The 27,880-nt window shown below is 46.4% G+C and overlaps 1 protein-coding gene across 2 annotated transcripts in view; it reads right to left on the bottom strand.

Moving 5' to 3' along the window:
- Positions 1 to 13,565, bottom strand: part of ABHD4 (abhydrolase domain containing 4, N-acyl phospholipase B) — a 44,854-nt gene extending 31,289 nt beyond the window's left edge. The window contains exon 1 of one of the 2 annotated variants that reach the window (XM_082243867.1): positions 13,436 to 13,565. In XM_082243867.1, the coding sequence (XP_082099993.1) occupies positions 13,436 to 13,488 (53 nt within the window). In that variant the 5' untranslated portion in view covers positions 13,489 to 13,565. The remainder of the gene's footprint in view (positions 1 to 13,435) is intronic. The other variant, XM_082243868.1, reaches the window with a different exon arrangement.
- Between the last annotated feature and the right edge of the window lie 14,315 nt (positions 13,566 to 27,880).

The following is a 27,880-nucleotide window of genomic DNA, read 5'->3' as shown; positions in this document are numbered from 1 at the left end:
AACCCTGTGTCATCCGGAAGGTGCTTAATGTGCACATCCACAAGACCAGCATCCCTAACCATACTATTTAAAAAAACGCTATCATATCCCAGCCTGTCATTGAAGTCCTTCCTGTCCTTGGGCCTAGTCACAGTATTAAAGTCACCTCCAAAAACCACTTGCCGGGATGTAAAAAGAAATGGCTTGATCCTTGTAAAAAGGCATTTCCTGTCCCACTTTGTGTGCGGCCCATAAATATTAATTAGGCGCAGGTCCTGCCCTCCCACAAGGACGTCTAAGACCATACATCTCCCAATCTCCACCTCAATAACCCGCCGGACAGTTACCATGCCGGTTTTAAACAACACCGCCACCCCGCTGTAAGGCTCGGCCGCAAGAGACCAGTAAGATGGACCATACCTCCACTCTCTCTTGGCCATATGAATATCTGCCAAGGAGGTGAGCCTAGTCTCCTGCAAAAATAAAATTTCAGCATCTAATTGGCTGAACAAAAAGAAGGCCATAGAACGAGCTCTTACCGACTTAATACTGGCGACATTTATTGTCACCACTTTTAACGGAGGGGGAACCGCCATTTGGGTTATTGGGTGGATTGCTTCTTAGCTCCCCTCTGCTGCTCATCACCAGAAGCCTCTCTTTTTCTTGAGGCCTCCTCCAACTCCATTTCTGAGTCTGAATTTTGTTCAGAGGAAGCTCCAGATGAGGAAATATCCCAAGCGGAAGCCCTAGAACGGTTGGGGACAGACACTGGGGCTTCCTGTCCCTGTTCCGTCCTCACCGCCTGTCTCTTCCGCCTCACAACCCTCCTTCTCTCCTCCAGGTACTGCAGGTCAGACTCCGAGATGTTTTCATCTCTTGTTTTTTTCTTCAAAGTCTTCGCAGAAGACTTCTTTACAGAAGAAGCAGCAGCACCCTTTTTGGCACATGCCACCGCTCCAGGTGGGGGGGGACCTTCCCTTAAGTCAGACCTAGGAGACTCATGGGGCAAGACTGACTCGGGGGGCACAGACTTAGAAGGTTCTGACACAAGAGGAGCGGGTACATTAGGCTGGGGGGACACAGAGACAGCCACAGAAGGAATACCTACAGACACAGGAGGGTTGGCCACAGAAACTGGGGAGGGATCCTGAACAGGACCTGGGGGGTCAGTCACCGCAGAGGAGGATGGTACACCAGGGGCCTCATCCTCCATCCTGTCCAGCCTCAACAGCTCATCTACTACCTCCTTCTCCATATTGTGCCAGGCCTCCGGACATCGGCTGTAGGGGTGGCCAAGGCGCAAGCACAGGTTGCACCTTATCGCCTGGGTGCAGTCCCTGGCCACATGACCCTGTCCCCGACATACCGAACATATTAAGGCTGAACAGGAGGAGCTAAAATGCCCCTTTTCTCCACAGCGGTGACACAGCTTTGGCTGACCAGGATAAAAAACAGTCATCCTATCCCTCCCTATGAAAGCCGAGGAGGGCAGGTGACGGACAACATTCCCATCCCTGGCCAACCTGACCGTTACTGACCAACCCCCAGTCCAGATGCCACGTTCATCAAGGATTTTATTTGGCGTTGTCAAAACCTCACCATAGTTCCTTAACCAGACCTCCAAGTCCCGAGCAGGAACACTCTCGTTAGTGAGGATGATGGTTATTTTTTTAACCGTTGATCTTTGTGAAACAGCAACTGGTGCCAGATCTTCCCATTCGGGTCTTGACCTGCACCGAGCCTCATATCGTTCCCAGAACAGGTCAAGACCCTCTGGCCTGGTGAAGCTGATTGTGTACTCCCGGCTCCCAGCTACATGTATTAGGGCATAAAGGTCATTCGCCCCAAAGCCCATCTCCAAAATCATATCCACCACCACACGCCGTGCTGGAGAGACTGCACCACCTTCCCATTTAAGAATGACTACATTACGCCTTGGACCCCCAGCAGAAGCCAGAGACCCAAGACCGGAACCAGGGGTGCTCAAAGTGGCAGTCTGTGGTGTAAATCTCTGCCTGGAAGCAGGGTTCCTCATTGGCTGCAGCCCTGGCTTAATAATGTTACCAGGTGCAGAGCGTACCACCTGAGCAAAAGAGGGCTTATCAGGGCCAAGACCCCACACTGATGTGACTTTAGCCGGTACATTACTATCCTTATTATTAATTGCTTGTACTGAGCCAGCAGGATTATCCATTGCACACATATTGGCAGCACTATTCAGAACACCTGAAATAGAAGAATCGTTAGAAGAATCGTTACAATCACCATTCATTATCACAGTGTCTGCTGTAGTACCACAGGTGGCCTGATGCTGCAGTGTAGAGTCCTGAACAACAGCTGTGACTGGACAAACAGCCTTGGGCTCAGCAAAAGGGGGGTTAATGGGTTGTTCAGGCTCTTGTAGTTCCTTTGCTGCAATGTCATTTTTTAAACGCAGTTTTTCCTGCAAGGAAACATCAGCAGCTGAAATATTGCTGGATACAAAATTACCAGCCTGGGTGTCATTGGGCAAAACATCAGTATTAGCCAAGGTGTTAAATGGCACAAAAATAGTTTTATCAGTCACTTGTGACTTGCTAGGTTTTACCTTATCAGGCACATTATCAGGTATGTTCTCCTCACCAAACACCAGCTGATCCGCCCGTACTGGAGACTCCACTGCCTGGATCACTTTAAGCATGCCTCCTGAGCCCTGAGAAGGCAACGGGCTGCTCACCTCACCTTGGGGGGGCAGGGGGTCAGAACTTGGGGTCCCCTCCTCCACCTCCATCTTTGCCATCCTTGCAAATCTGCGGTCATTGCAGAACTTTTCTTTAAAGGGCCCCTCTTTACCTTCCATCATGGCCACAATGGTTTCCTGGTGTTGAACCCGGACCTTTGCCAACTGGATTTCCGAATCCATAGATCCACGGCTGCGGCTGTGCAAACCTTCACGTTGCTTTCGCAGGCGTTTCAACTCTGCTCTCAGTTTGTAGAGCTGGTCTCTCTCCCTATTCAGGACCTTGATCCCGGCCACCACTCGCTCCCGAATGGACTCGGTATCCTCATCCTCACCAGGGGCAGAGAGATCTCCAGCCATGGCTTGTCCAGGAGCAGGGGTGTCATCCATCAGCCCAGGGGATGGTTCAGAGCTTCCAGCAGGAGAGGCCCTGCTGGCCTGCATGGCCTCCCCAGATAGGGGCCAGCAGGGCTGGGAGAGATTTTACCGAACTCCCCTCTCACAGAAATCACCTGGAGCAGACACACAGCCAGAGAACCTTCCTGCAGCCACACCCGAAGCTGAATGATGTGAAACGACTCCTCCTACTGACAGCAATGATGGGACACTATTTCCCCCACTGACACTAGTGATGGGACACTATTCCTTCCACTGATACCAACAACGGGACACTATTCCTTCCACTGACATCAATGATGGGCGACAGTTCCTTTCATTGATACCAACCATGGGGCACTATTCCTCCCATGTGACACCAATGATGGGGCACAATTCTTCTCATTGATACCAACAATGGGACACAATTCCTCCTACTGACACCAACGATGGGGCACTATTTGCGCCATTGACATCAACGATAGGGCACTATTCCTTCCATTGATACCAAAGATGAGTCACAAATCCATACAGTGATACAAACAATAGGGCACAATTCCTTTTACGAACAACAATGAGGGGGCATGGTTTACTCCCACTGGGTGCCAGTATATTTTCTCCTCCCACTGGCTCTAGTACAGCCCCCCTCAAGTCTGAAGGACAGTAAACCGGCCCTTTGTTTAGAAAGTCTGGAGACCCCTGGTTTACAGCACTAAACAGTGCTCAATGAATGGAGGAGGTGGACCTTTCACTCATTCACCCCCCCCCCCTTTATTCATAGATCACTTTTCATCGCTGGAAACTAGAGAACACCTATGAATGAAGGATGGAGGCAAAAAAAAGTGGGCATAGTCTGCACTTTTGACTAATGCATATGACAGGTCCAGTGGCTGTAATAACCCCCACGTACTGGAAGATTACCACTGCAGGGGTATAATGGGGGTGGCAGAGAATGGAAGATTTCAAATAAGGCCCCCTACACACGATCAGACCTATCAGGTCCGCCTGTCTGTTTTTCAGGTGGACCTGATCGGTCCACCCATTCTCCTTTTTGGAGAGGCAGATATCAGTGGAGAGGTGTCCGCTGACACCCGTCTGTCATCCAATCCGACAAGACCTGCCTTAAACAGACGAATTGCGATACGTTCACAATCCATCCAGCGGGTCGGATCCGATGAAAATAAACATCCTGTCCGATCATCCGATCTCCCCATATAGCAGAGCGGGACTCTGACAGGTCAATCTCTGCACAGTGAACAGAGACGACCAGTCATCCGACAGCTCAGCAGGGATCAATGGAGCGATCCCCGCTGAGCTAGTGGAGTCCGCCCCATGTGAAAGGGGCCTAAGACAGTAGAGACCAGCATAAATACCACCTCTCAGTGGATGCAAATACTGTGCCTTGTGCTTAAATTTTAAATAAATAAACACACATACACACACACACACACACACACACACACACACACACACACACCACACACACACACACCACACACACACACACACACTTTAACAAAACAATTTCTAAAATTTTAACAGGATTAGGATAGAGGAAAATTGGATTCTGCTTTAAATATCCTAATTTGGGTACACAGTAATACAAAACAGGAACGTATTACAAATGACATAAAGAGTTATTTGTCCTTTTGAAACAAATGTTTATTAACCACTTGAGGACCGCCCCATGCAGACATACTGCGGGAGGGCGGCCTGCTGCCCAAAATCGTGTACCTGTGCACAATTTTGTGCACAGGGTCTGTGGTGCGCGATGAGGGCTGTGTAATATAAAGGGGGGTCTTCCTACATTTTACCCCCAGTTATAGCTGCAGTCCTACAGATTTCTATTAGGTTGCGTAGTTTTGGCACATTTTCAGAAAACAGGAAAATTATTTTTTGGGGGGGGAGGGGTGCGGACACCATGTTTCACTGCACCAGGTGACACCAATCCTAGTGACACCACTGGCAGTAGCACATAGTAAGTGTGCCACTGCCAGTTAAATGTATTTCTGTCTAGCGCCTCAGGTCAGTCGGCGCCGTTTTTGCAGAGGAAGAGGGGCCTGGCCGCCAGATGTAGCAGAGGGAGGAGGATTCTTTCGGGTCCTGGGCTGCAGTTTCACAGAGGCGCTACATTTGACAACACGTCGATGGGCAGTGCGTCACCTGCCCGCTTGGGGAGAAGGGGTGCCAGATATAGGATCCTCCCCAGGTGCCAAATGCTCTAGGTACGTCCCTGCCTGTTACAAGGGATGTTTACATTCCTTGTGATGGCAATAAAAGTGATCAGTGTTAAAATAAAATAATTAGAAAAAAAATAATAATAATAATAATAATAATTTAAAAGCGCCCCGTGAGCTCTCGCTCCAAAGAAAACGCATATGTAAGTTGCGCCCGCAATGGAAAAACGGTGTTCAAATCACACATGTGAGGTATCACTGCGATCGCCAGAGTGAGAGCAATAGTTCCAGAAAAAGACCTCTTCTGTAACTCTAAACCGGTAACTGTTAAAAAATGTTAAAGCTTCGCCTATGGAGATTTTTAGGTACCATAGTTTGTCGCCATTCCACGAGTGTGCGCAATTTTAAACCGTAACATGTTGTTAGTTATATATTTACTCGGCGTGACATCATCTTTCACAATATACATAAAAACTGGGCTAACTTTACTGTTTATTTTTTTCTTAATTTAGTGAAATTTATTTTTTCCCCCAAAAAAATTGAGTTTGAAAGACCGCTGCGTAAATACCACGTGACAAAAAAGATTGCAACAACCGCCATTTTATTCTCCAGAGTCTTTGCTACAAAAAAAAAGTATATAATATATAATTTTTGGGGGTTCTAAGTAATTTTCTTACAAAAAATAAAAATACATGATTTTAATTTGCAAAACATGTGTTAGAAATAAGGAGTGCTTTCTAACTTCAGGACCAAGCCTATGAGCACACTTAAACCCTTGGATTGCCCATAATATTAACTCCTTCCCTGCCAGTGTCAATAGTACAGTGAGAGTGCATTGTTTTAGCCCCGAATGTTGTATTAGTGTCACTGATCCCCCAAAAAGTGCCAAAAGTGTCTGTTAGGTGTCCAATTTGTCCCCTGCTATCCTGCTAAAAACCGCTGATCGCCACCTTTACCAGTAAAAAAATAAATAAATAAAAAATTCCATAAAAATATCTCATAGTTTGTAGACGCTATACCTTTTGCGCAAACCTGTATATATACGCTTACTGCGATTTTTTTTTTACCAAAAACACATAGCAGAATACATATTGGCCTAAATTGATGAAAAAATTTGATGTTTTAATTTTTTTATAGCATAAAGTAAAAACTATTGCTTTTTTTTTTCAAAATGGTTGGTCTTGTTTAGTTTATAAAAAAAAAAAAAAAAAAAAAAAAAAAACGCAGAGGTGATCAAATACCACCAAAAGAAAGCTCTATTTGTGGGGGGGGGGGGGGGGGGGGGAAGACATAAAATTGTATTTGGGTACAGAATTGCATGTCTGCGCAATTGTCATTTAAAGTCATGCAGTGCCTGATTGCAAAAAAATGTCCTGACCATGAAGGGGTGGGGGTGGGGGTAAACCTTCAAGGGCCTAAGTGGTTAATTATTAAGAATTTTCTTATTAGGATTTATTCAGATGGGCAATCAGACCTGTTGATCTGAGCCACTGTCTGCTGCGTGTGAATCCACCTCAGGGCAGCATGCAGGCAGTACATAGAATAGAAATCGATGCAGATGCAGCGGTTGAACGAACACAATCGCATGTCAAAATTTGACATGCATGCAGGAGCGTGTGCCCAAATCTGAACACAGACACTATATTCAGATCCGTGCAGCATTTGCATAGTCATGACATGCTGAATCATTATGTTAGATACACTGTGCTTCCTCAATGGCTTCCTAATTTCTTTATTTCTTTGTGTAAGGACAGTACGGGCTCATTCACACCATGTCCACTGAGCTGAGTTGATCAGTGCAGTCTCAACGCAAAAAAAACAAAGGAAACAATTATGCCCTGTTCACACCATACAAGTGTATCAGTGTATGTTGAAGAAAAATGCAATATGCTGCAGTTTTTTTCATGCAAGGTATTGCACAAAAACACTTCCCAACAAATCTATTGTAAAAAAAAAAAAAAAAAAAAAAAAAAAAAAGGATGGATTTTACAATTTTGACCCTTATAAATATAACAAAAGTCGCTAGTCTCTTAATTTTTACTAAGGGCAAGGTCAGAAGGGACCACCCATATCTGATTTAAACCTGTCAGATTCAGGTAAAAGCCTGCAATACCGGCCTACATACTTTTCCAATGCCCGGATAGCCAAGGACAGTTGTCAAGTCTGTACTGGAGAAAGGGAAATAAGATTTTTGGATCTAGACGCTCATATAAGAGCTCCCTCAAAATCTAAAGCAAGCAGCCAATCAAGTGAAAACTTTTGCACCTTTCTGCAGGGCCAGATTAACGTAGGGGCTATTGGAGCTGTAGCTCCAGGCCCCCACCTTAATATAGGCCCAGTAGGGGCAGACTGACTATTCAGCTCAGGGCCAGTAGGGGGCCACATGAGAGGCTCCTGGCACCTTCTGCAGCAGGGGAAATATGACAGCCGGGGGTTTATCGGTGCGGTGGTGAGGGCAATTACAAGCACCAATCTCTCTCTTTTGCCCCACACACACGTACCGATCGGCCGTTTTTTGTCCGAGGGCTGTCTTGTCTGTTGAAAAGTGCAAAAGACTGCACACAAATTTTGTCGGCCAACAACAGCCGACTGCAGAAGTGATGTCATGTGATGGTTAACTTTCCGTGTGTTTTTTCTTTTCTGAGCATGCCCAGTCTTGCAAATCTGCTGTCTGTCGGCCGAATTCTGTACTGACTGGCGAACAATCGGCCGTTCTGGTGTTGGCCAACAAAAATTTTAATGCTTGCACGACAGATTCTTTTCGGCCGAAAGTGCGCTGTCGGCTGTCGGAAGCATCATACTAACAAGCCGAAAATCGGCCGATCGTTCGGCGGACGAACATTTTCGGCCGACAATCGGTAAATGTGTACGGGCCTTTAGACTCTCCATGAAGCAGCTAAAAGCTGCTTCTCCTCCTCTCCCTCCCGCGGCTTTCAGCTGCTTCCTTTGTGAGCCGTAGAGGGAGATCAGTGCTCTCTGGGTACTGATCCTTTCCGATTAAAGAGGAAGTAAACCCTCATAAAAAAAAAAAATTAAAGACAAAAGGCATAATGAGCTAGTATGCATCGCATACTAGCTCATTATGAAATACTTACCCTAAAACGAAGCCCTTGCAGTGCCGCCCGCTCAGCAACAGGACGGCCGACATGTCCGGCTGTCCTGCTTCCTTGTTCGCGTCTTCCGGCCATCCGATTGGCCGGAGGCGCGATTACATCACTCCCACGCATGCGCGCGGGAGCCGCCGTTCACGGCACAGGGCTCTGAAGGAATGACACGGGTGGCCGTTCCTTCAGAGTGCATGCGCCAATGTTGTCATCGGCTGCATGCACTGTAAATATCTCCTAAACGGTGCATGTTTAGGAGATATTTAAAGCACCTATAGGTAAGCCTTAATATAGGCTTACCTATAGGCAAAAGACTTTAAAGTGGGTTTGCAACCACTTTAATGACTGTGTTCATTCATCCCTGAAGCCCTGAACCATCAAAATCCTCAGCACCAGGCCCATGATGTTCTTAATCCAGTCCTGCTTTTCTGATATGCGGTGAGGTTAGTGGCTGGTGAGGCACTGGCTAGCATCAGAGCCAGATACACCCCCCCCCTTATATAGTGAACACCCCCCCCCCCCTTATATAGTGAATAAACCCCACATCACCATTTAGTGAATAAACCCCTGCAGTGTAGCTAAGTGCTGTGAGATGAAAAATGTAGTCTTCAGCCAATTGACTTACGCTTAAAAACACGCGCGTCAGGATTTAGTGATTCCCCCAGATAAATAAGGGTCTGGTGAAAGGAACCTATTGAACATCAGATTTTTATTTTTTATTTCTGCATTCTGGAACAGCCCTGTAAATGCTGAGATTTCACTGGTCAAGTACAGGGTGGAAATAAAAAATAACAATTACACTGTGCTACTAATGAACGTACCAAATATAATCTCTATAATAAAAGAATAGAAAACTGATTATATAGGATTATACACTGCTCAAAAAAATTAAAAGGAACACTTTTTAAATCAGAGTAGAGCATCATGTCAGTTAAACTCCTGGGATATTTATCTGGTCAGTTAAGTAGCAGAGGGGGTTGCTAATGGGTTTTAGCTGCTTTGGTGGTAATGAAATTAACAACAGGGGCACTAGATGGGCACCAATGAGACAACCTCCAAAACAGGAATGGTTTTACAGGTGAAGGCCACTAACATTTTTTCCCTACTCATCTTTTCTGACTGTTTTTCACTAAATTTGCATCTGGCTAGGGTCAGTGTCACTACTGGTAGCATGAGGCGATACCTGGACCGTATAGAGGTTGCACAGGCAGTCCAACTCCTCCAGGATGGCACAACAATACATGCCATTGCCAGATGGTTTTCTGTGTCTCCCAGCACAGTCTCAAGAGTATGGAGGAGATTCCAGGAGACAGGCAGTTACTGTAGAACTGGAATCACTGTAGAAGGTCCTTAACCCATCAGCAGGACCGGCATCTGCTCCTTTGTGCAATGAGGAACAGAATGAGCACTGCCAGAGCCCTACAAAATGACCTCCAGCAGGCCACTGGTGTGAATGTCTCTGACCAAACAATCAGAAACAGACTTTAGAAGGGTGACCTGAGGGACCAAAGTCCTTAAGTGGTCCCTGTGCTCACTGCCCACCACCGTGGAGCTCGATTGGCATTTGCCACTGAACACCAGAATTGGCAGACCCCCCCCCCCACCACTGGCACCCTGTGCTTTTCACAGATGAGAGTAGGTTCACCCTGAGCACATGTGACAGATATCAAAGGGTCTGGAGAAGCCATGGAGAACATTATACTGCCTGTAACATAGTTCAGCATGACCGGTTTGGTGATGGGTCAGCAATGGTTGGGGAGGCATATCCATGGAGTGACACACAGACCTCTCCAGGCTAGACAATGGCACCCTGACTGCCATTAGGTACTGGGACAAAACCATTGGACCCATTGTCAGACCCTACACTAGTGCAGTGGGTTCTGGCTTTCTCCTGGTGCATGACAATGCCCGGCCTCATGTGGCCGCCAGTTCCTGGGGGATGAAGGAATTGATACCATTGAATGGCCCCCACACTCGCCTGACCTAAATCCAATAGAACACCTCTGGGACATTATGTTTTGGTCCATCCGACGCCAACAGGTTGCACCTCAGTCTGTTCAGGAGCACAGTGATGCCCTGGTCCAGATCTGGGAGGAAATACCCCAGGACACCATCTGTCATCTCGTTAGGAGCATGCTTTGATGTTGTCAGGCATGCATACAAGCATGTGGGGGAGCCATATAAACTACTGAGTACCATTTTCAGTTGCTGCAATGAAATTTCAGCAAAATTAACTAGCCTGCTGCATCATTTAATAGTTCTCATAATTTACTAATTTAACCAGCATAAGGACTTGTTTTAGCATATGTAAACGGTGTTCAAACCACACATGTGCGGTATCGCCACGAACGTTAGAGCGAGAGCAATAATTCTAGCACTAGACCTACTCTAACTCTAAACATGTGCCTGTAAAAATGTTTAAACGTTGAGATTTTTTAAGTTCTGAATCTTGGCGCCATTCCACAAGTGTGCGCAATTTTAAAGCGTGACATGTTAGGTATTATTTTACTCGGCGTAACATCAGCTTTCACATTATAAAAGAAAAAAAAATATATAATATTATTGTTGGGCCAACTTTATTGTTTTTTTTTTTTTTTTATTCATGAGACAGTTTTTTTTTTTTTTTTTAAATGGGTTTGAAAAATTGCTGTGCAAATACTGTGTGACATAAAAAGTTTCAATGACCACAATTTTATTCCCTAGGCTGTCTGCTAAAAAAAATTGTAAACAAGCAGATTGCCATTCTTTCAATAGGTAAAGCATTGATGTTGGGTCTCTGCAAAGCAGGAACATTGATCAATGCCTTCCCATAGTTCAAGCACCTTCCCCACAGTGAGAAAGCACAGGTTAGGCACACAGTTAACCCTGTGATCGCCCCTGATGTTAACCCCTTTCCAGCCAGTGTCATTATTAAAGTGAGAGTGCTTATTTTTAGCACTGATCACTGTATTAGTGTCACTGATCCCCAAAAAGTGTCAGTTAGTGTCTGATTTGTCTGCCGCATTACTAGTAAAAAATTAATAAAAATTCCATAAATATTTCCCACAGTTTGTGGACGCTATAACTTTTGTGCAAACCAACATACGCTTATTGGGATTTTTTTTTTTAACCAAAAAGATGTAGCAGAATAGACATTGGCCTAAATTGATAAAGAAATTAGGTTTTTTTATTGGATATGTTTTATAGTATTTCTTTTTCAAAATGATCACTTTTTTATTATTATTGTTATTTTTTATTTTATAACACAAAAACTAACGGCAGAGGTGATCAAATGTCACCAGAGAAAGCTCTATTTGTGGGGGAAAAAAAAGTAGTATTTGGGTACAGTATCACACGACCGCAGTTAAAAGTTGATAAAAAAAATGGCCAGGTCAGGAATGGGGGGGGGGGGGGGGGTTGGTAAGATCTTTCCATGATCAAGTGGTTAAGGAGATTGTACCATGTGTGTTGAGTATTAAAGCCTTCCCTTTCCCATAGAAACACCTGTAGCTATCTAGGTCTATGGTAATGGAAGCAGACATAGGTGTGCACAGCCTATTACATTAAGGTATGCACCCCAAAGATCAAACACATTTGTGTGTGCGTATGTGTGTATGTATGTGGCTGCCCATCCATTGGGGGCGCAGGGGTCTGCGCTGCGCCCTGAGCCCACCCAGTTGTGTGACAATAGCAGATTATTATTCGCTATTATCACACTAATTCTCCTCCCAGCCAATCAGAAAGTGGGTCCTGAGACCCGTTTCCAATTGGCCGAAAGGAGAGGCCATGCTATTGGCCAAGGATTAGGAGGAGGGAGGAGACGCAGGGGAAGCCGCCACCGCAGCTGCCTGCCCTCCACGTCCAGGGCTGCTGATAGGGGGGGACCACCAGCCCTCTTGTAGGGGGCCCGAGCACACAGGGGGGCCCACACAGAGAGGGTGATTAGTGATGGACAACAAATACAGAAATCTTCCTCCAGCACCTGAATCTGATCTGTCTCTCTCCCTGCTATCAGCTTTTATCTGTTGAGAAAGAGACAGTTGTCCCTCACTAATCCCCCTCCCTTGTGTGGGCCCCCCTCCCAGCACTGGCTCTGTTATCTCTGCTCAGGAGTTTATTTGCAACTTTGTTTCTCTCTCTCTCTCTCTGATCACTGAGCTCCAACTGCCCAGCCTGTATATTTTTTTCATCTCATCCTTATTTTTACTTAACATAGTTTTTTTTTTTTTAGGTTTAGCAGGAATTATGCGAGTTATGTTATATTTGTGTCTGCTAATAGTGATTTTGTTGTAATTTCAGCTAAATATATATTTAATATTTTCTTGGGGGGGCCCTGCCAGGTAGTCTGTACGGGGCCCCGCGATTTCTAACAGCAGCCCTGTCCACGTCAGTCCAGGGTGAGTGAGCTGGCGACGGGGGGGGGGGGGGTATGGTGTGCGAACTGGTGTGGTCTGGTTGGGGTAAATGGTGTGGAACGGGTGCCACCCCAACCCACCCCCCCACCCCCCGGCCTGGCCCATGGAACACCAGTCGCCACTGGTCAGCAGAGCAATGGACAGTAGAGCAGAGATTGGTATCAGTAGAGCAGTGGATGGTGTCAGTAGTTTTTATTTTTATTCTTTTTTTACAATTTTATTTATTTATTTATTTTTTAGGAGCCTTATTAGGGGGCTTTGGTGAAATATCAGGGGTCTAAACAGGGAGAATCTGTGCCACACGGGATGATTAGGGTGGCACACCTATGGAAGCAGAAATAAAAATAATAATTCAATTGATTTGACATGAGATGTGATTGAAGCCATATTAGCACACAAACACCCCAGAGCCCTGTGTCTGATACTTGTCTGTGTAGTCTGACAGTACAGTTTGTCAGGGCTGACTTTGTTCGCCATCAGAGCAGTACACAATCCCAGAGAGGTAACAGAAACAATACAATGTAACGAATAGTGTGAGAATGATACTAATGAATGTCTCTGCTGGCTGATTTGAGCAGCTTGTTTTGATCTGTGGGTTGTGTAACAAGGGCCTAACCGTAGCCACCCTGTGTGTGAGCGATCAGCTGTGCTGGGTTACTATGAGATAAGGCTGCATTGTATACTCACTGTTCCTCCAGCTCCTCAGCCATCACAGGTCCTGTCTCCTGTATACCGGGCATTACACAAGCAGGAAAGCGTCGGATCACCTGGAAATAAGGGAACACTGTCACACCAATGGGCGGGGATAGAACGTTCAGCTGACAGGAGGGTGGAGCCTGAGCAGCCAGTATAATCAAAGGGGCAGAGCTAGAGGAGGCAGGAAACGCCCACTTGTAAATCAGGCACAGATTCTGTATTACAATGGTGAATGGAGGGGGCTGGATTGGACATGGGAGGGGACAGAAGTTTGTGAAGCAGGAAACTTGTCATTACTCCTACTTACATCATTGTATAATAGAGGAACGTGCTGTGTCATCGTGAGGACAGGGAAAGGTGCTGCCCACACTCCATTCTACTGTCACCTTATCCCCTCTCATTCAATTTCCTTTTACATCTTTTCTCATGCTAAATCAATGCTGCAACTTTCTACACCCAGCTTTCTGATTTCTGTCCCAGTCTCAAACAGTCCTGTACATAGGATCACCCTAGTCCTTATAATCTGACTGTACAATCTGATCAGCTTTAGATTTACCATAACTATTCAATATAACACCTACCCAGTGTTGCCAACCGTCACTATTTTTACTGGCACTTTTCCCTTGCCAGTAAATGCCAGTGACAGGAAAAGGTTGCCAGTAAAAAAAACATGGCTATAACGCGTGGCTCAGGAAACTGCCCATGCCCATCCAAGTGCCTGCGATAATGTGTTTGGGTGGCACCAGGGAGGGCGGATCTGGCAGAGGCGGTTCTTGAACCTGTCGTTTGATGTCATGATGTAAGGGAGCTGAGCTGAGCGGAGCGGCTGGAGCCTCGTGTGCGGGTCAGACTGGAATGGACTGAAGGGACCACCTGGCATGGAGAGAGACCATCACTGTAACTCAGGAGGGGACGTGTTGTGTCGGAGATCTGTGCTGCTGTACACTGATGTCAATGTCACTGTGAGAGTCGTGTGTGCACCTGACCATTCTAATTTCTTGCCCTCCTAGGTCTTGTCCCTGAGCTACTTGCCTGCTATATAAAAAAATAAATAAGAAATGTTTTTTTGCCTTAATATCTACCCTAAATCACATTGCTAATTGCATATTGTACTTGTTTGTAGCCTAAATACTGAAATTTGCACTTTTCAATCTGGTAGGTTGGCAACACTGCATCTACCTAACAGGGCCGGCTCTACCATGGGTCCCGCTGGGTCCATTGGACCCAGGCAGAACTTGGAGAGGGGCAGCAAATTGACATCCAAGATCTTTTTTTCCAGCAGTCTTGTGTTTCATCAGTTTGCGGCGTGTTTAGGGGCGGCATTTCCCCATCTCATACTCCCGCCCGTAGGGCAAACTGATGAGTATGAGGAGGCGGAGCGTCTCCTCCAGGGAACGTTCCTCGCATGATTGTGGTGTGCGCAATGACGTCAGATATCAGTGCACTCCATCTCACACAGGGCCGGCTGGATCTTCTAGGGCGGTGAGCGCGGCAGACACAGGAGTGACAGGTGGACTGAGGACAGACAGCGGCTATTTGGTGGACCGGTCTGGTGGTGATTTATGGAAGAAGATAACAGTATATATATTTTCTCTCTTTTTTTCATTAATTAACCACTTGCCTACAGTGCACTTTCACCCCCTTCCTGCCCAGACCGATTTTCAGCTTTCAGCGCTCTCACACTTTGACTGAGAATTACTCAGTCATGCAACACTGTACCCATACAAAAATTGTGTCCTTTTTTTCACACAAATAGAGCTTTCTTTTGATGGTATTTGATCAATACTGGGTTTTTTATTTTTTGTGCTATAAATAAAAAAAGACTGAAAATATCGTGAAAAAACGCATTTTTTCTTTGTTTCTGTCATAAAATTTAGCAAATTAGTCATTTTTCTTCACAAATTTTGGCCAAAATTTATACTGCTACTTATCTTTGGTAAAAATAACCCAAGTAAGTGTATATTATTTGGTCTTTGTGAAAGTTATAGAGTCCACAAGCTATGGTGCGAATCATTGAAAATTGATCACACTTGATCACACCTGATGTACTGAAGGCCTATCTCATTTCTTGAGACACTAAAAAGTCAGGAAAGTACAAATACCCCCCAAATGACCCCTTTTTGGAAAGTAGACATTCCAAGGTATTTAATAAGGGGCATGGTGAGTTTTTTGAAGTTGTAATTTTTTCCCACAATGCTTTGCAAAATGAAGATTTTTTTTTTTTTTTTTTACAAATTGCCGTATTAACAGGTTATTTCTCTCACACAGCACATGTATACTTGCAACTACACCCCAAAACACATTCTACTACTCCTCCTGAGTATGGCGATACCACATGTGTGAGACTTTTTCACAGCCTGGCCACATACAGAGGCCTAACATCCAAGTAGCAGCGTCCGGCATTCTAGGACCATAAATTACACATATAATTTCCTGACAACCTATCGCACTTTTGAAGGCCCTGGAGCACCAGGACAATGGAAACCCCCATAAAATGACCCCATTTTGGAAAGCAAACACCCCAACGTATAATCTTTGAGGCATAATGAGTCTTTTGAATATGTCATTTTTTTCCACAAGTTTTTGGAAAATGTGGAAAGAAAATGAAAACACATTTTTTTTACACAAAGCTGTCCATTTATGCAATATTTCTAACACATAGCATGTACATAGCAAAAATTGCCCCCCAAAATACATTCTGCTATTCCTCCTGAGTATGGCGATACCACATGTGTAACACTTTTTCACAGCCTGGCCACATACATAGGCCTAACATCCAAGTAGCGCTTTACACAAAGTTGTCCATTTATCCACTTTAAGACTGGGCCTATTTTTGACACTTGGTGTTTACAAGCTAAAATCATTTTTTTTGCTAGAAAACTACTTGGAACCCCCAAACATTATATATTTTTTTTTTAGCAGAGACCCTAGAGAATAAAATGGAGATCGTTGCAATATTTTTTATCACACCATATTTGCGCAGCAGTCTTCCAAATGCGTTTTTTTGAAAAAAATTCACTTTTTTGAAATAAAAAATAAGAAAACAGTAAATTTAGCCCAATTTTTTTCCATAATGTGAAAGATAATGTTACGCCGAGTAATTAGATACCCAACATGTCATGCTTCAAAATTGCGCATGCTCACAGAATGGCGCCAACCATTGGTACTTAAAAATCCCCATAGGCAACATTTTAAAAATTTCTGCAGGTTACTACATTAGAGTTACAGAGGAGGTCTAGGGCTCAAATTATTGCTCTCGCTCTAACGATCGCGGCAATACCTCACATGTATGGTTTGAACACTGTTTACATATGTGAGCGGGCCTTGCGTATGCGTTTGCTTCTGCGCGCGAGCTAACGGGGACAGGGCGCTTTATCTTTTATTTTTTTATTTTTTTCCTATTTATTTTATTTATTATTTTTTTATTTTTACACAGTTTAAAAAAAAAATGTTTTGATCATTTTTATTCCTACTATTACAAGGAATGTAAACATCCCTTGTAATAGAAATAGGCATGACAGGTCCTCTTTATTGTGAGATCTGGGGTCAAAAAGACCTCACACCTCACAACTACACTAAAAAAGAAAAAAAAAAAAAATTGTTGAAAGAGGAAAAAAAAAAAAAGAAGAAAAAAAAAAGCGGCCCTTTAAACCGGTTGCTAGGCAACGTCTTTTGACGTAGCTCTGGTCCTCCAAGACCATAGAGTCGAGTGAGGGTCATCTTGCCCTCACTCGACTTCCTGTCTCTGAGGATCCGGGACCGGATAGTTTTCCCCGCTGCCGGCGGGTCCGGTAAGCTGGGAAAACGTCTGGGACGCGGCAGGGGGGGGGGGGGCACCTATTCCCCTGCACCGTAAGGGTAATTCCGCAGCGAATCCGCCACTGGGACCACCCTTATCTGAAAGCCGACCGCCCGCCGTTTCAAAAAATACCGGGGTTATGGGGGCTATCTGCTGCCATAACCCCAGTATTTAGCTTTTAATGGCCGACGCATATAGTCGTTAGGCGGTCAGTAAGTGATTGCATGTATATGGCAAACAGGTGACGATGACTGATGGGGTGACAGGTGACGATGACTGATGGGGTGACAGGTGACAATGACTGATGGGGTGACAGGTGACGATGACTGATGGGGTGACAGGTGACGATGACTGATGGGGTGACAGGTGACGATGATTGATGAGGTGACAGGTGATGATGATTGATGAGGTGACAGGTGATGATGATTGATGAGGTGACAAGTGACGATGATTGATGGGGTGACAGATGACAATCACTGACGGGGTGACATGTGACGATGATTGATGGGGTGACAAGTGACGATCACTGGTGGGGTGTCAAGTGACGATGATTGATAGGGTGACAGATGACAATGACTGATGGGGTGACAGGTGACGATGACTGATGGGGTGACAGGTGACGGTGATTGATGGGGTGACAGTTGACGGGCGATGGTCACTGATGGGTGACAGGTGACGGGCGATGGTGCACGGCGGTACTGATGGCAGTCTCTGGTGACCGGTGAACTTTAGGCTACGTTCACATGTGAGCCCGTGATCCAGAAATCATTGCAAATCGCGGGACGCCTGTGCGTTGCCCGTGATTTGCAATAGCACCCCAAACGCTGTGCGATGTTGCAGCGATTTCCGCCTGCCGAATCTAGGTAACATCACGCAAACAATGCATGAAGCCCCAAAGAAACCCCTGTACCTTTTTTAGGCGTCATGCGATGTTTGCGCGATGTTACCGCGATTCGGCAGGCGGAAATGGCGGCAACATCGCACAGCGTTTGGGGTGCTATTGCAAAAAACGGGCAACGCACAGGCGTCCCGCAATTTGCAATGATTTCCGGATCGCGGGCAGAATCGCGGTGATTCTGCCCGTGATCGCTGCGCTCACATGTGAACGTTATGGGTGTCAATTTCTGGGCACTGATGAGGTGACTGTTGGGTGACAGGTGACATTGGGGGGGGGGGGGCTGAGGACTGTGTGGGGACCTTTATTAGTGTGATTTTACTTTTACAGGTACACAGAGCAGTAACTCACTATTTCTAGCTCTTCTCCCCTCACACTGGAAGCTGTATGAGGGGAGAAGAGCTAGTAACAGTGAGTTACTGCTCTTTGTTTACATTTTGTGATCGGCTATGAATGAAATCACAGCCGATCACATAGTAAACAGTCACTATCAGTGACTGTTTACTACTGCCGGTGACAGCTGTGTTCCTACGGAACACAGTGCCACCGACATGACCGCGCTGCGCGCTCCCGATCGCGCATGCGCGGTCATCTCCCGGGCGCCTCCATTGTGATCGGCTGTGTCATTGGAACACAGCCGATCACGTGGGAAACAGTCACGCCCATTGGCTGTTTCCCCCTGCCGGTGACGGGGGGTGTCCCGGGGATACCCTGACACCGGCAGTGCAGGGCGGCACGCACGCGATCGCGCGCCTGCTCTGCATTCCTGGGATCACGTCATATGACGTCTTCCCAGGATAATGGTCGCACCACTCCGCCGTCAATTGGCGGCGAGCGGGCGGCAAGTAGTTAATGTTATTACTGTAGCAAGGTTTCCAGGCCTATGGCCTGATGTGGGTTTGCCATTGTTACCGGTTACCTCTCCAGCCCATGTGAGCTGCAACCCTGGGAGAACTGAGACATTGACAACTCCGGCATCTTTATTTTGTGATTTTATTGTAGCTAAGGGGATGGGAGAAGGGAATGAGTGGGATACTCCTTAGGCTCAACTAAATACACTTGGGACTTTATCCAGGAAAAATGTCTGTTAGCGCTGCTTTGACGCCAGCCGATGCTAGCCAACACTCACTGACTCTCAGAGCACACTGTAACTTGATAGAAGTGCTGAATCCTTGACTAAGTCCAGAAGATCCAGGACTGTGTATTATAGAACTACTGACACTGTGGTACTGCAAAAACTTCCCCCCCAGCCTTGCATTGGCTTGAGGTAGTTTCTTGTAGGTTCCTGTATGGCTGCAACTCTCAACTGACACTCTGTACAATCCAGGGCCCAAACTGCAAGTGCCCCCTTTAACCTTGAACTATTCAGGGTTCACTGACTCTGTACCCCCTCGGTAACTTCAGGGTCCTCAATCTAGGTACCCCCTTTCCTCAGCTAGCTGACACTGGATCCTAGAACCTCTTCCGGAGTGGTCCCCTCTGACTCTAGGCAGACCACCAGGGACAATCCTCAGTACCCACGACCTGTGTAGGCTTTCCTGGGACTGGACCCCTCTGACTCTCCACAGGCACACCAGATCCCCTCAGTTCAACTCAGCACTCTCTGGACAGGAGGAGAGACAGCCGTTCTCTCCCTCCTGGGACTCTGCTCCTGCCAAAGACACAGAGTCATGCTCCCTCTTCCGACTTATACCCTCCCCCAGAATCCTCTGCGGCAGAATCTGCCTCTTGGGGTAGATACAAGCCTGAATGTGTCTCTGATTGGGTTTCCTCCACGGCCCTATCAGAAGCTTCCAATAGAGCCAGTGGGGGAGACTCCCCTTCTCAGAGGACACACTTGGGAGCCATGACAACCTACCTGACATAAAGGAACATGGCCCTGCTGTTAAGCAGACAAGGCCTACTATACATCTACATAGCACACACACACACACACACACACACACACATAATACAGCTCCTTAATGTTAGTTTTAATTATCATCATATAAAATAACGGATGTGGGGGCCTTTTGGTGGACATGATTTTTTTTGGGGATGTTGTGGGGGCAGCATTTAATTCTTGGACCCAGGCAGCACAATGTCTTGGGCCAGCCCTGCTACCTAAACTATCCAATCAACATGTATGCAATCAGACAGCCCATGGTACTACATAGAAGTTGGTGAATCTAAAGCCTGGTATACACAAGACTATCGCATGAATGTTCATTAATTTTTTTTTTTTTGCATGCCAGTCTCATATCAAAAATGAAGAGGTACGACAGAATACAACTTTAGAAGTGATTTAATGTAATTGTATCATAATGTATTCTTTCGTTTCTGAGCATGTGTGGGCTTGCTCTTGCGCTTTTTTTTCAAATACTGTACTGTTTATATGAAAATGGTACGATCTTGTGTTGTATGAGATAATTCTTTGTGTTTGTCCCTTCGGGTAGTTTTCGATGACCTGTCGAGATTGGCTCTCGAAAGCTGTGTACTAATGTATGATCGCTTTAAAGGCGGTATTTTTCGTCTGATTTTCTGATCATGTCTACTAGGCTTTACAGTGGCCATACCCCCTTTGATAAATGATCAATTTCTTTTCCATTCAATCATTTCTGATAGATGTTACAAAGTTGGTAAGGTTGAATAGAGACACCAATTCATCAAGTTCCACCTATGTGGGTGTAGGCGTGAGTGTGTTCATTTTAAAACAATTTTTTTATATTTTAAAACTATTAATACTTCAAGCTGACACCACTAATTGTGGAAGGGAGTCCCACATCCTTACTGCTCTGACAGTTAAAAAAAAAAAAAAACCCTATGCAGTTTAAGGTTTAACCACTTCTCCTCCAATTTGAGTGGCCCTGTGTCTTCTTACACTCGCTGAGACTGAATAGTTTATTCCCTATGCTAGAATCATCAGATATTTGTGTATCGCTATCATATCTCCTCTCAAGCATCTCTTCTCCATAAAGAATAAGTTTAATGCTTGTAGTCGTTCCTCGTAACTGAGGTCCACCAGTCCTCTCATTAGTTTGGTCGCCCTGCAATGTTGCAAGATCAGCTTTCGTGCTTGGAACAGTGCTCTCGACATCGTCTCTCTGACATATATGTCCGTTATAACCTCATCCAGTATACCCAGTAGGAAATGTTTAGCGTCAAGAGATACGGTTACTTGAAAAGTATTGTTAAAGCGGAGTTCCGGGTACAGAATTGTTTTTTCAATGAAAATACCCCCGGGATAGTCAGGGCTAGTACATTCCACAATGGCTAGCCTCTGATCTATCCCGGTTCGCACTTACCTGCAAGAAGAAATACTCACTTTTAAAATTTCTTCTCCAGCGTTGCCATCTCTGTTGTGGGCAGCTGAAGCCAGCGCGATCCTCTTCTGCATCCTCTTCCGTGTCCTCTTCTCCCAGAATGCGCCTTCACCGGCCCCTCTCGTCACTTCCGGAAGTGACGAGCGGGCCGGTGCCGTCGCATTCATTCCTGGGAGCGATGACGTTCAGCTCCCAGGAATCATTGCAAACCGGAAGTGACGGCGCGGGCCGCGGCCACAGAGGGAGGAAGTAGAATATAGGTGAGTATTTCTTTCTACAATTACAAGTAAGTAAAAAAAAAAAAAAAATCGATTAGGTCGATTTTGTGCCCGGAACTCCGCTTTAATGGTGTTTACTATGCCAGTCCAAAAGCGATGTAACTTTGGGCACAGCCAAAGGAGATGTATAAGGTACGAGAAGACCATTTGTAGTAGTGGCTGTACTCCATACCCCACATGTGCTTTACTGGCCAGTTCTTTTGATACAACAGGAACCATCATGCACCCATTTAAAGAAATTCAGACCAGACTTAGTACAGTTAATACAACTTTTACTGAAAAAACATTAAATCATCCCTCTGATTATCTCTCTAGGTTGCCCAGGGTTACCTCTAAAAGGTAGTAGTCCCTGTTTGGTTCTCTCCAAGGCTGGAAGATCTCCGGACTCCCGGTGCCTCCGACAGACTGTAAGGTGCAGAAGTCCTCAACAGCAATAACATCTTCTTTTGAGTGGGAACAGGCAAAAGGCCCTGGACCCCGGTCTTCCCCATTTTTATAATACTGGGAGGAACGGCTGGGCCCAAATACACAGGAACAGCAAAGCATGGTGTTAACCGCTTCCCAGCCTGGATCAGCCGCTGTCTAAATAACCCACAGGCAGCCTGCCTACAAGGTGAACATGAAAGGTTTTATTTACTTAAATGCAAGAATGGTTAAGGTGAAAAAACTTTATCCTTTACAACCACTTCAATGCATTCCCTGCAAAAAGGTAAAAAACACCCAACTAAGTGTCCCCCCCCCCCCCCCCCCCCCAGACGCTTACCTCTCTCATTTCAGCACTTTCCTGTCTGCAGCACTGCACCTTCTCTTTCTGGTCTCACAGGAGATTCTGAGAGCAGTTGAAGCCATATGCTCTTGCTGCTGTCAGTCAAATCTTGTGAGGATGGAGCGAGGAGGAGTGGCCGAGCCGTGGGGTGCTGAGGCGAAGGGGGTGCTTGGAGAAGAGAAGGAATGGGGAGCGCTGGAGGGGGGCTGCAGAAGAGGAGTTGAGAGAACACTCTGTACAATACCGGCCACTTTATTAGGTACCCCTTGCTAGTACCGGGTTGGACCCTCTTTTGGCTTCAGAACTGCCTTAATTCTTCTTGGCATAGATTCAACAAGGTGTTGGAAACATTCCTCAGAGATTTTGGTCCATACTGACATGATAGCATCACGCAGTTGCTGTAGATTTGTATAAAAAATGATTGATAAAACAATCAATTGGAATCTATTGGGACTTTAAATGAAGCATTTGTCCTTCTGGGAAAAATTGCTTCCATCCCTATTGATCACATCAGAGAAAGGGGGGAAGGGGGATAAAAAGGGGGTTAAAATACGTAATAGCAACTGGCAATTTAGTATATAGGTACGGTCATACAGATCCACATGTAACATAATTATTGTAGCCAGTTGTAAAATGTAGAAATAAGGCAAAAGAAGGTAAAGGTGGAAATTGGGACTTTAAATGAGGTGTGTAGAGATGATTGGTGTTTTGACAAGATAATAAAGGCGGGTCTCACATGGTAGTATAAAATAATTTAATATAAATTGTTTTAATCAATTACATATAAAATATAGAATAACATCGTGGCAGATTGGTAAATGGTACATCAAATAAATAATAACAAGACATAAATGTATACATCATCAAATGCAAGAGCTAGTAAGGGGGTCCCCAATTCCACATTCACAAGACCAACAAGATAAAGTATCAAAAAATGGATGGAGTAATTGTAGTCATAATGTGGGTAGATCCAATAATCGTATAGTGGGAGAATAATTGATTATATCAAAGCATCGTAGACTCAACATGTTTCGTGGACCCAAATCGCCACTTCGTCAGGAGTGCATGCATGATATTGATATAGCAACCAGATGGTGTATGGTATTAGAGATATTGAAGGCCCCCTCGTAAGTCCCACCCGGGAGCTGAGGGCACACAGGCAGGCGGGCAAGGCGGGATACGTTGCCAAACCAATGATGAGTGGGGGTTGAAAGGAAGTGAAGTAGGAACCAAGAGGTGTAGCAACAAGATAGGATCGAAAATATATCCCAGACTCCATATAGAGGTGCCCCGCATCAGCCAAGAGCCACAAAAGCAGTGTGGACCCAGCGTCACGATACTGCAGAGATAGGACCCGACAGGGAACCGCCAAGGACAAGGGGTTGGACCCCCTTTTGGCTTTAGAACTGCCTTAATTCTTCATGGCATAGATGCAACAAGGTGTTGGAAACATTCCTCAGAGATTTTGGTCCATACTGACATGATAGCATCACGCAGTTGATGCAGATTTGTCGGCTGCACGTCCATTATGGGAATCTCCCGTTCCACCACATCCCAAAGGTGCTCTATTGGATTGAGATCTGGTGACTGTGGAGGCCATTGGAGTACAGTGACCTTGTTGTCATGTTCAAGAAACCAGTGGTGAGATGATCTGAGCTTTGTGACATGATGCATTATCCTGCTGGAAGTAGCCATCAGAAGATGGGCACACTGTGGTCATAAAGGGATGGACATGGTCAGCAACAGTACTCAGGTAGATTGTGGCATTTAAACAATGCTCAATTGGTACTGAGGGGCCCAAAGTGTGCCAAGAAAATATTCTCCACTCCATTACACCACCAGCCTGAACCGTTGATACAAGGCAGGATGACCCTACCATCTGAATGCCGCAGCTGAAATCGAGACTCATCAGACCAGGCAATGCATTTCCAATCTTCTATTGTCCTGTGCAAATTGTAGCCTCAGTTTCCTGTTCTTAGCTGACAGCGGTGGCACCCAATGTGGTATTCTGCTGCTGTAGCCCATCTGCTTTAATAGTTGATGTGTTGTGCATTCAGAGATGGTATTCTGCATACCTTGGTTGTAATGAGTTGTTACCCCACCTAAGTGGGCCAATCATAGGCATACAAGCCTTTCCCTGCAGCCGAAAAATATACATACATGCGGCCGCGGGGTGGGAGATGCCTCAGCCACCTATTATTTTTCAGGTGATTGCTTCCTGGAGGGATCACTCAGGTGGGTTCGGACAGGGATCTGTCCAAACTAGGGATAGACCGATATGTTTTTTTTCAGGGCCGATACCGATATTTTGGTCACAACATATCGGCCGATATGGGCGATATTTTGTACATTTAAAGTTTTGAAAAATAAAGAAAATTTTTGACATAAATCTGGTACTGAACATGTTCATTTTTGTTTAATGCTTAACGGCTGGCTTGCTGGCACACTGTGGTTGGTGGCTGGCTGTCTGGCACCCTGTGGTGGATGGCTGGCTGGATGGCACCCTGTGGTGGGTGGCTGGCTGGCACCCTGTTGTGGGTGGCTGGCTGTCTGGCACCCTGTGGTGGGTGGCTGGCTGGCACCATGTGGTGGGTGGCTGGCTGGCACCCAGTGGTGGGTGGCTGGCACAGGGGCTGTGGGTGGCTGGCTGGTACAGTGCCTGTGGCTTGCTGGTACAGGGCCTGTGGGTGGCTGGCTGTCTGGCACCCTGTCTGTGGGTGGCTGGCTGTCTGGCACCCTGTGGTGGGTGGCTGGCTGTCTGGCACCCTGTGGTGGGTGACTGACTGGCTGGCACCCTGTGGTGGGTGGGTGGCTGGCACAGGGGCTGTGGGTGGCTGGCTGGCACCCTGTGGTGGGTGGGTGGCTGGCACAGGGGCTGTGGGTGGCTGGCTGGTACAGGGCCTGTGGCTGGCTGGCTTGCTGGTACAGTGCCTGTGGCTGGCTGGCTGGTACAGGGCCTGTGGATGTGGGTGGCTGGCTGGCACCGGGCTGCTGTGGGTGGGTGTATGGCTGTGAAACACTCCCACGAGACTAGTCCCGACTCCAGACGAGGCTGTCCAACGCGAGGGAGGCGGGCTAAGAAGGCAGAATGACGTCACAAAAATATCGGCCAGTTCCGGGGCCGATACCGATATATCGGGGAAAGTGTATATTGGCCCCCAATATATCGGCCTTGCCGCCAGTAGTCGGTCTATCCCTAGTTCAAACCCACCTGTGCATACACCTGCACTGTGACCAAACTGCAGTGCACCCGTGTTAACCTGGCCTAAAAGTTCTTGTACCATTTTACCCTAGATTCCCATCTATGCGGTTGCGGTTTATGCAGTTTTTCGGTCCATTTCCATTTTAGAACACCCCATTTGTATGCATTTTTGCATGCAGTTTTCATGAGTTTTGCATTTTTTTTCCCTTTAACAAACTGTGAATAGCTGATTGTTAAGGAGCAGGCCGGGAAGCTGGCCACTGCACCCTTAAGAACCAATGAGTCATCAACTGTCAGCAGGGTTCCCCGCTGACAGTTGAACATAAAAACAAGAATTGCCAGCAATAAAAAAAATATGAAAAAAATGAGCATGCAGCCCAGCAGGTAAGGAAAAGGATGGGACGAGCGAGCGCCCCCCGTAAAACACCTGGTCCTGATCAATGGACAAAGCAAGATCCATAAAGACATTGATGAGCGACTTTGGGATGAAGAAACCTGACTGGCCCCCACAGGATCCTGACCTCAACCCAATAGAACACCTTTGGGATGAATTAGAGCTGAGACTGTGAGCCAGGCCTTCTCGTCCAACATCAGTGCCTGACCTCACAAATACACTTCTGGAAGAATGGTCAAACATTCCCATGGACACACTCCTAAACCTTGTGGACAGCCTTCCCAGAGGAGTTAAAGCTGTTATAGTTGCAAAGGGTGCGCCAATCCAATATTGAACCCTACGGACTAAGCCCACGTTTACATTGGAGTGATTTGTCATGCAATATGACATGTCAAATCGTATGTCAAGTAGCAGCCTATTGCCGGAAATGGCACCGTTCCAATCGGTGCGACACCGACTTTGTGGCGCCGCACTAATTTGCAGACGTAATTCCTGCACTAATTTTGCCGATTTCAGGTGCTACTTCAATAGACGTCTGTGCATAAAGCCGCACAGATGTGTTTCAAGGAGCACCTGAAAGCGCTGACCTGCTACTTTGAAATCCTGCTAATTCAAGTGAAGTAGCAGGATTTCAAAGTAGCATCAACATGAACCAGGGCAAAGACTGGGGTGCCATTAAAGCTCATGCGTGTAAAGGCAGGTGTCCCAATACTTTTGGAAATGTAGTGTATATAACTTTGGAACTTGAACAATATATATATGGCTTAGTTGTTATCAGTTGTACCTTTCAGCACTGGGCCTATGGTTTGAATCCGAGCCAGGACACTATCTGCATGGAGTTTGCTCTGTTTGTCCTGTGCTTGCATGGTTTCCCCCACACTCCATCCTGGAAGGCTAATTGGTCACTGACTGCCCATTGGCCATAGTGTTTGAATGTATGACTGGTAGATTGTAAATTTGAGAGCAGGAACTGGTGTGATTGCACAGTATGTATATTGTTGGTCCTATATCCACATCCCGCCCGCCCTATAGCAGAATGACGGCGGGATTGTGGTTGTATTATCCTGACCGGACGTCATATGACGGCGGCAGGATAATACGCGGCGATCGGTGATGCGAGGTGTCAGTCTGACTCCCTGCATCTCCGATCTCAGTAAAGAGCCTACTGAAGTAGGCTCTTTACCATGTGACCAGCCGTGTCCAATCACAGCTGGTCACATAGTAAACAGGAAGAGCCGTTGATTGCCTTTCCTTAGTTCGTGCCTGACAGGCACAAGTAAAGGAGCGCCGATTGGCGGCTCCCCTGACAGGGGGGGGGTCTGCACTGGTAATCAGATCATTGATTACCAGTGCAGACCCTCGGGGGGGGGGGGGTGCCACTAGAACCACCATGGATGCCCACCTATGACCCCAGGGATGCCCACTATGGCCACCAGGGATGGCAATCAGGGCTCAGGGAGCCCCCCATTGCCCTCCCCATCAGTGCTGCCCGCCAGTGCCCTCCCTATCAGTGCTGCCCACCAGTGCCCATCATTGCCATCTATCATTGTCGCCCACTAGTGCCCATTATTGCCCACCAGTGCCGCCTATCAGTGCCCATCAGTGCCCACCAGTGCCGCCTATCAGTGGCCATTAGTGCCCATCAGTGCCACCTATCAGTGCCCATCAATGCTGCCTATCAGTGCCCAGCAGTGCCGCCTATCAGTGCCCACCAATGCTGCATATCAGTACTACCTATCAGTGCCACCCCATCAGTGCCTCCTCATCAGTGCCTGTCAGTGCAGTCTCATCAGTGCTCAT

This window comes from Pelophylax lessonae (assembly GCF_965119305.1).
Source record: "Pelophylax lessonae genome assembly, chromosome: 1".
Classification (NCBI taxonomy): Eukaryota; Metazoa; Chordata; class Amphibia; order Anura; family Ranidae; genus Pelophylax; species Pelophylax lessonae.
This window is presented reverse-complemented; position numbering and strand designations above follow the sequence as displayed.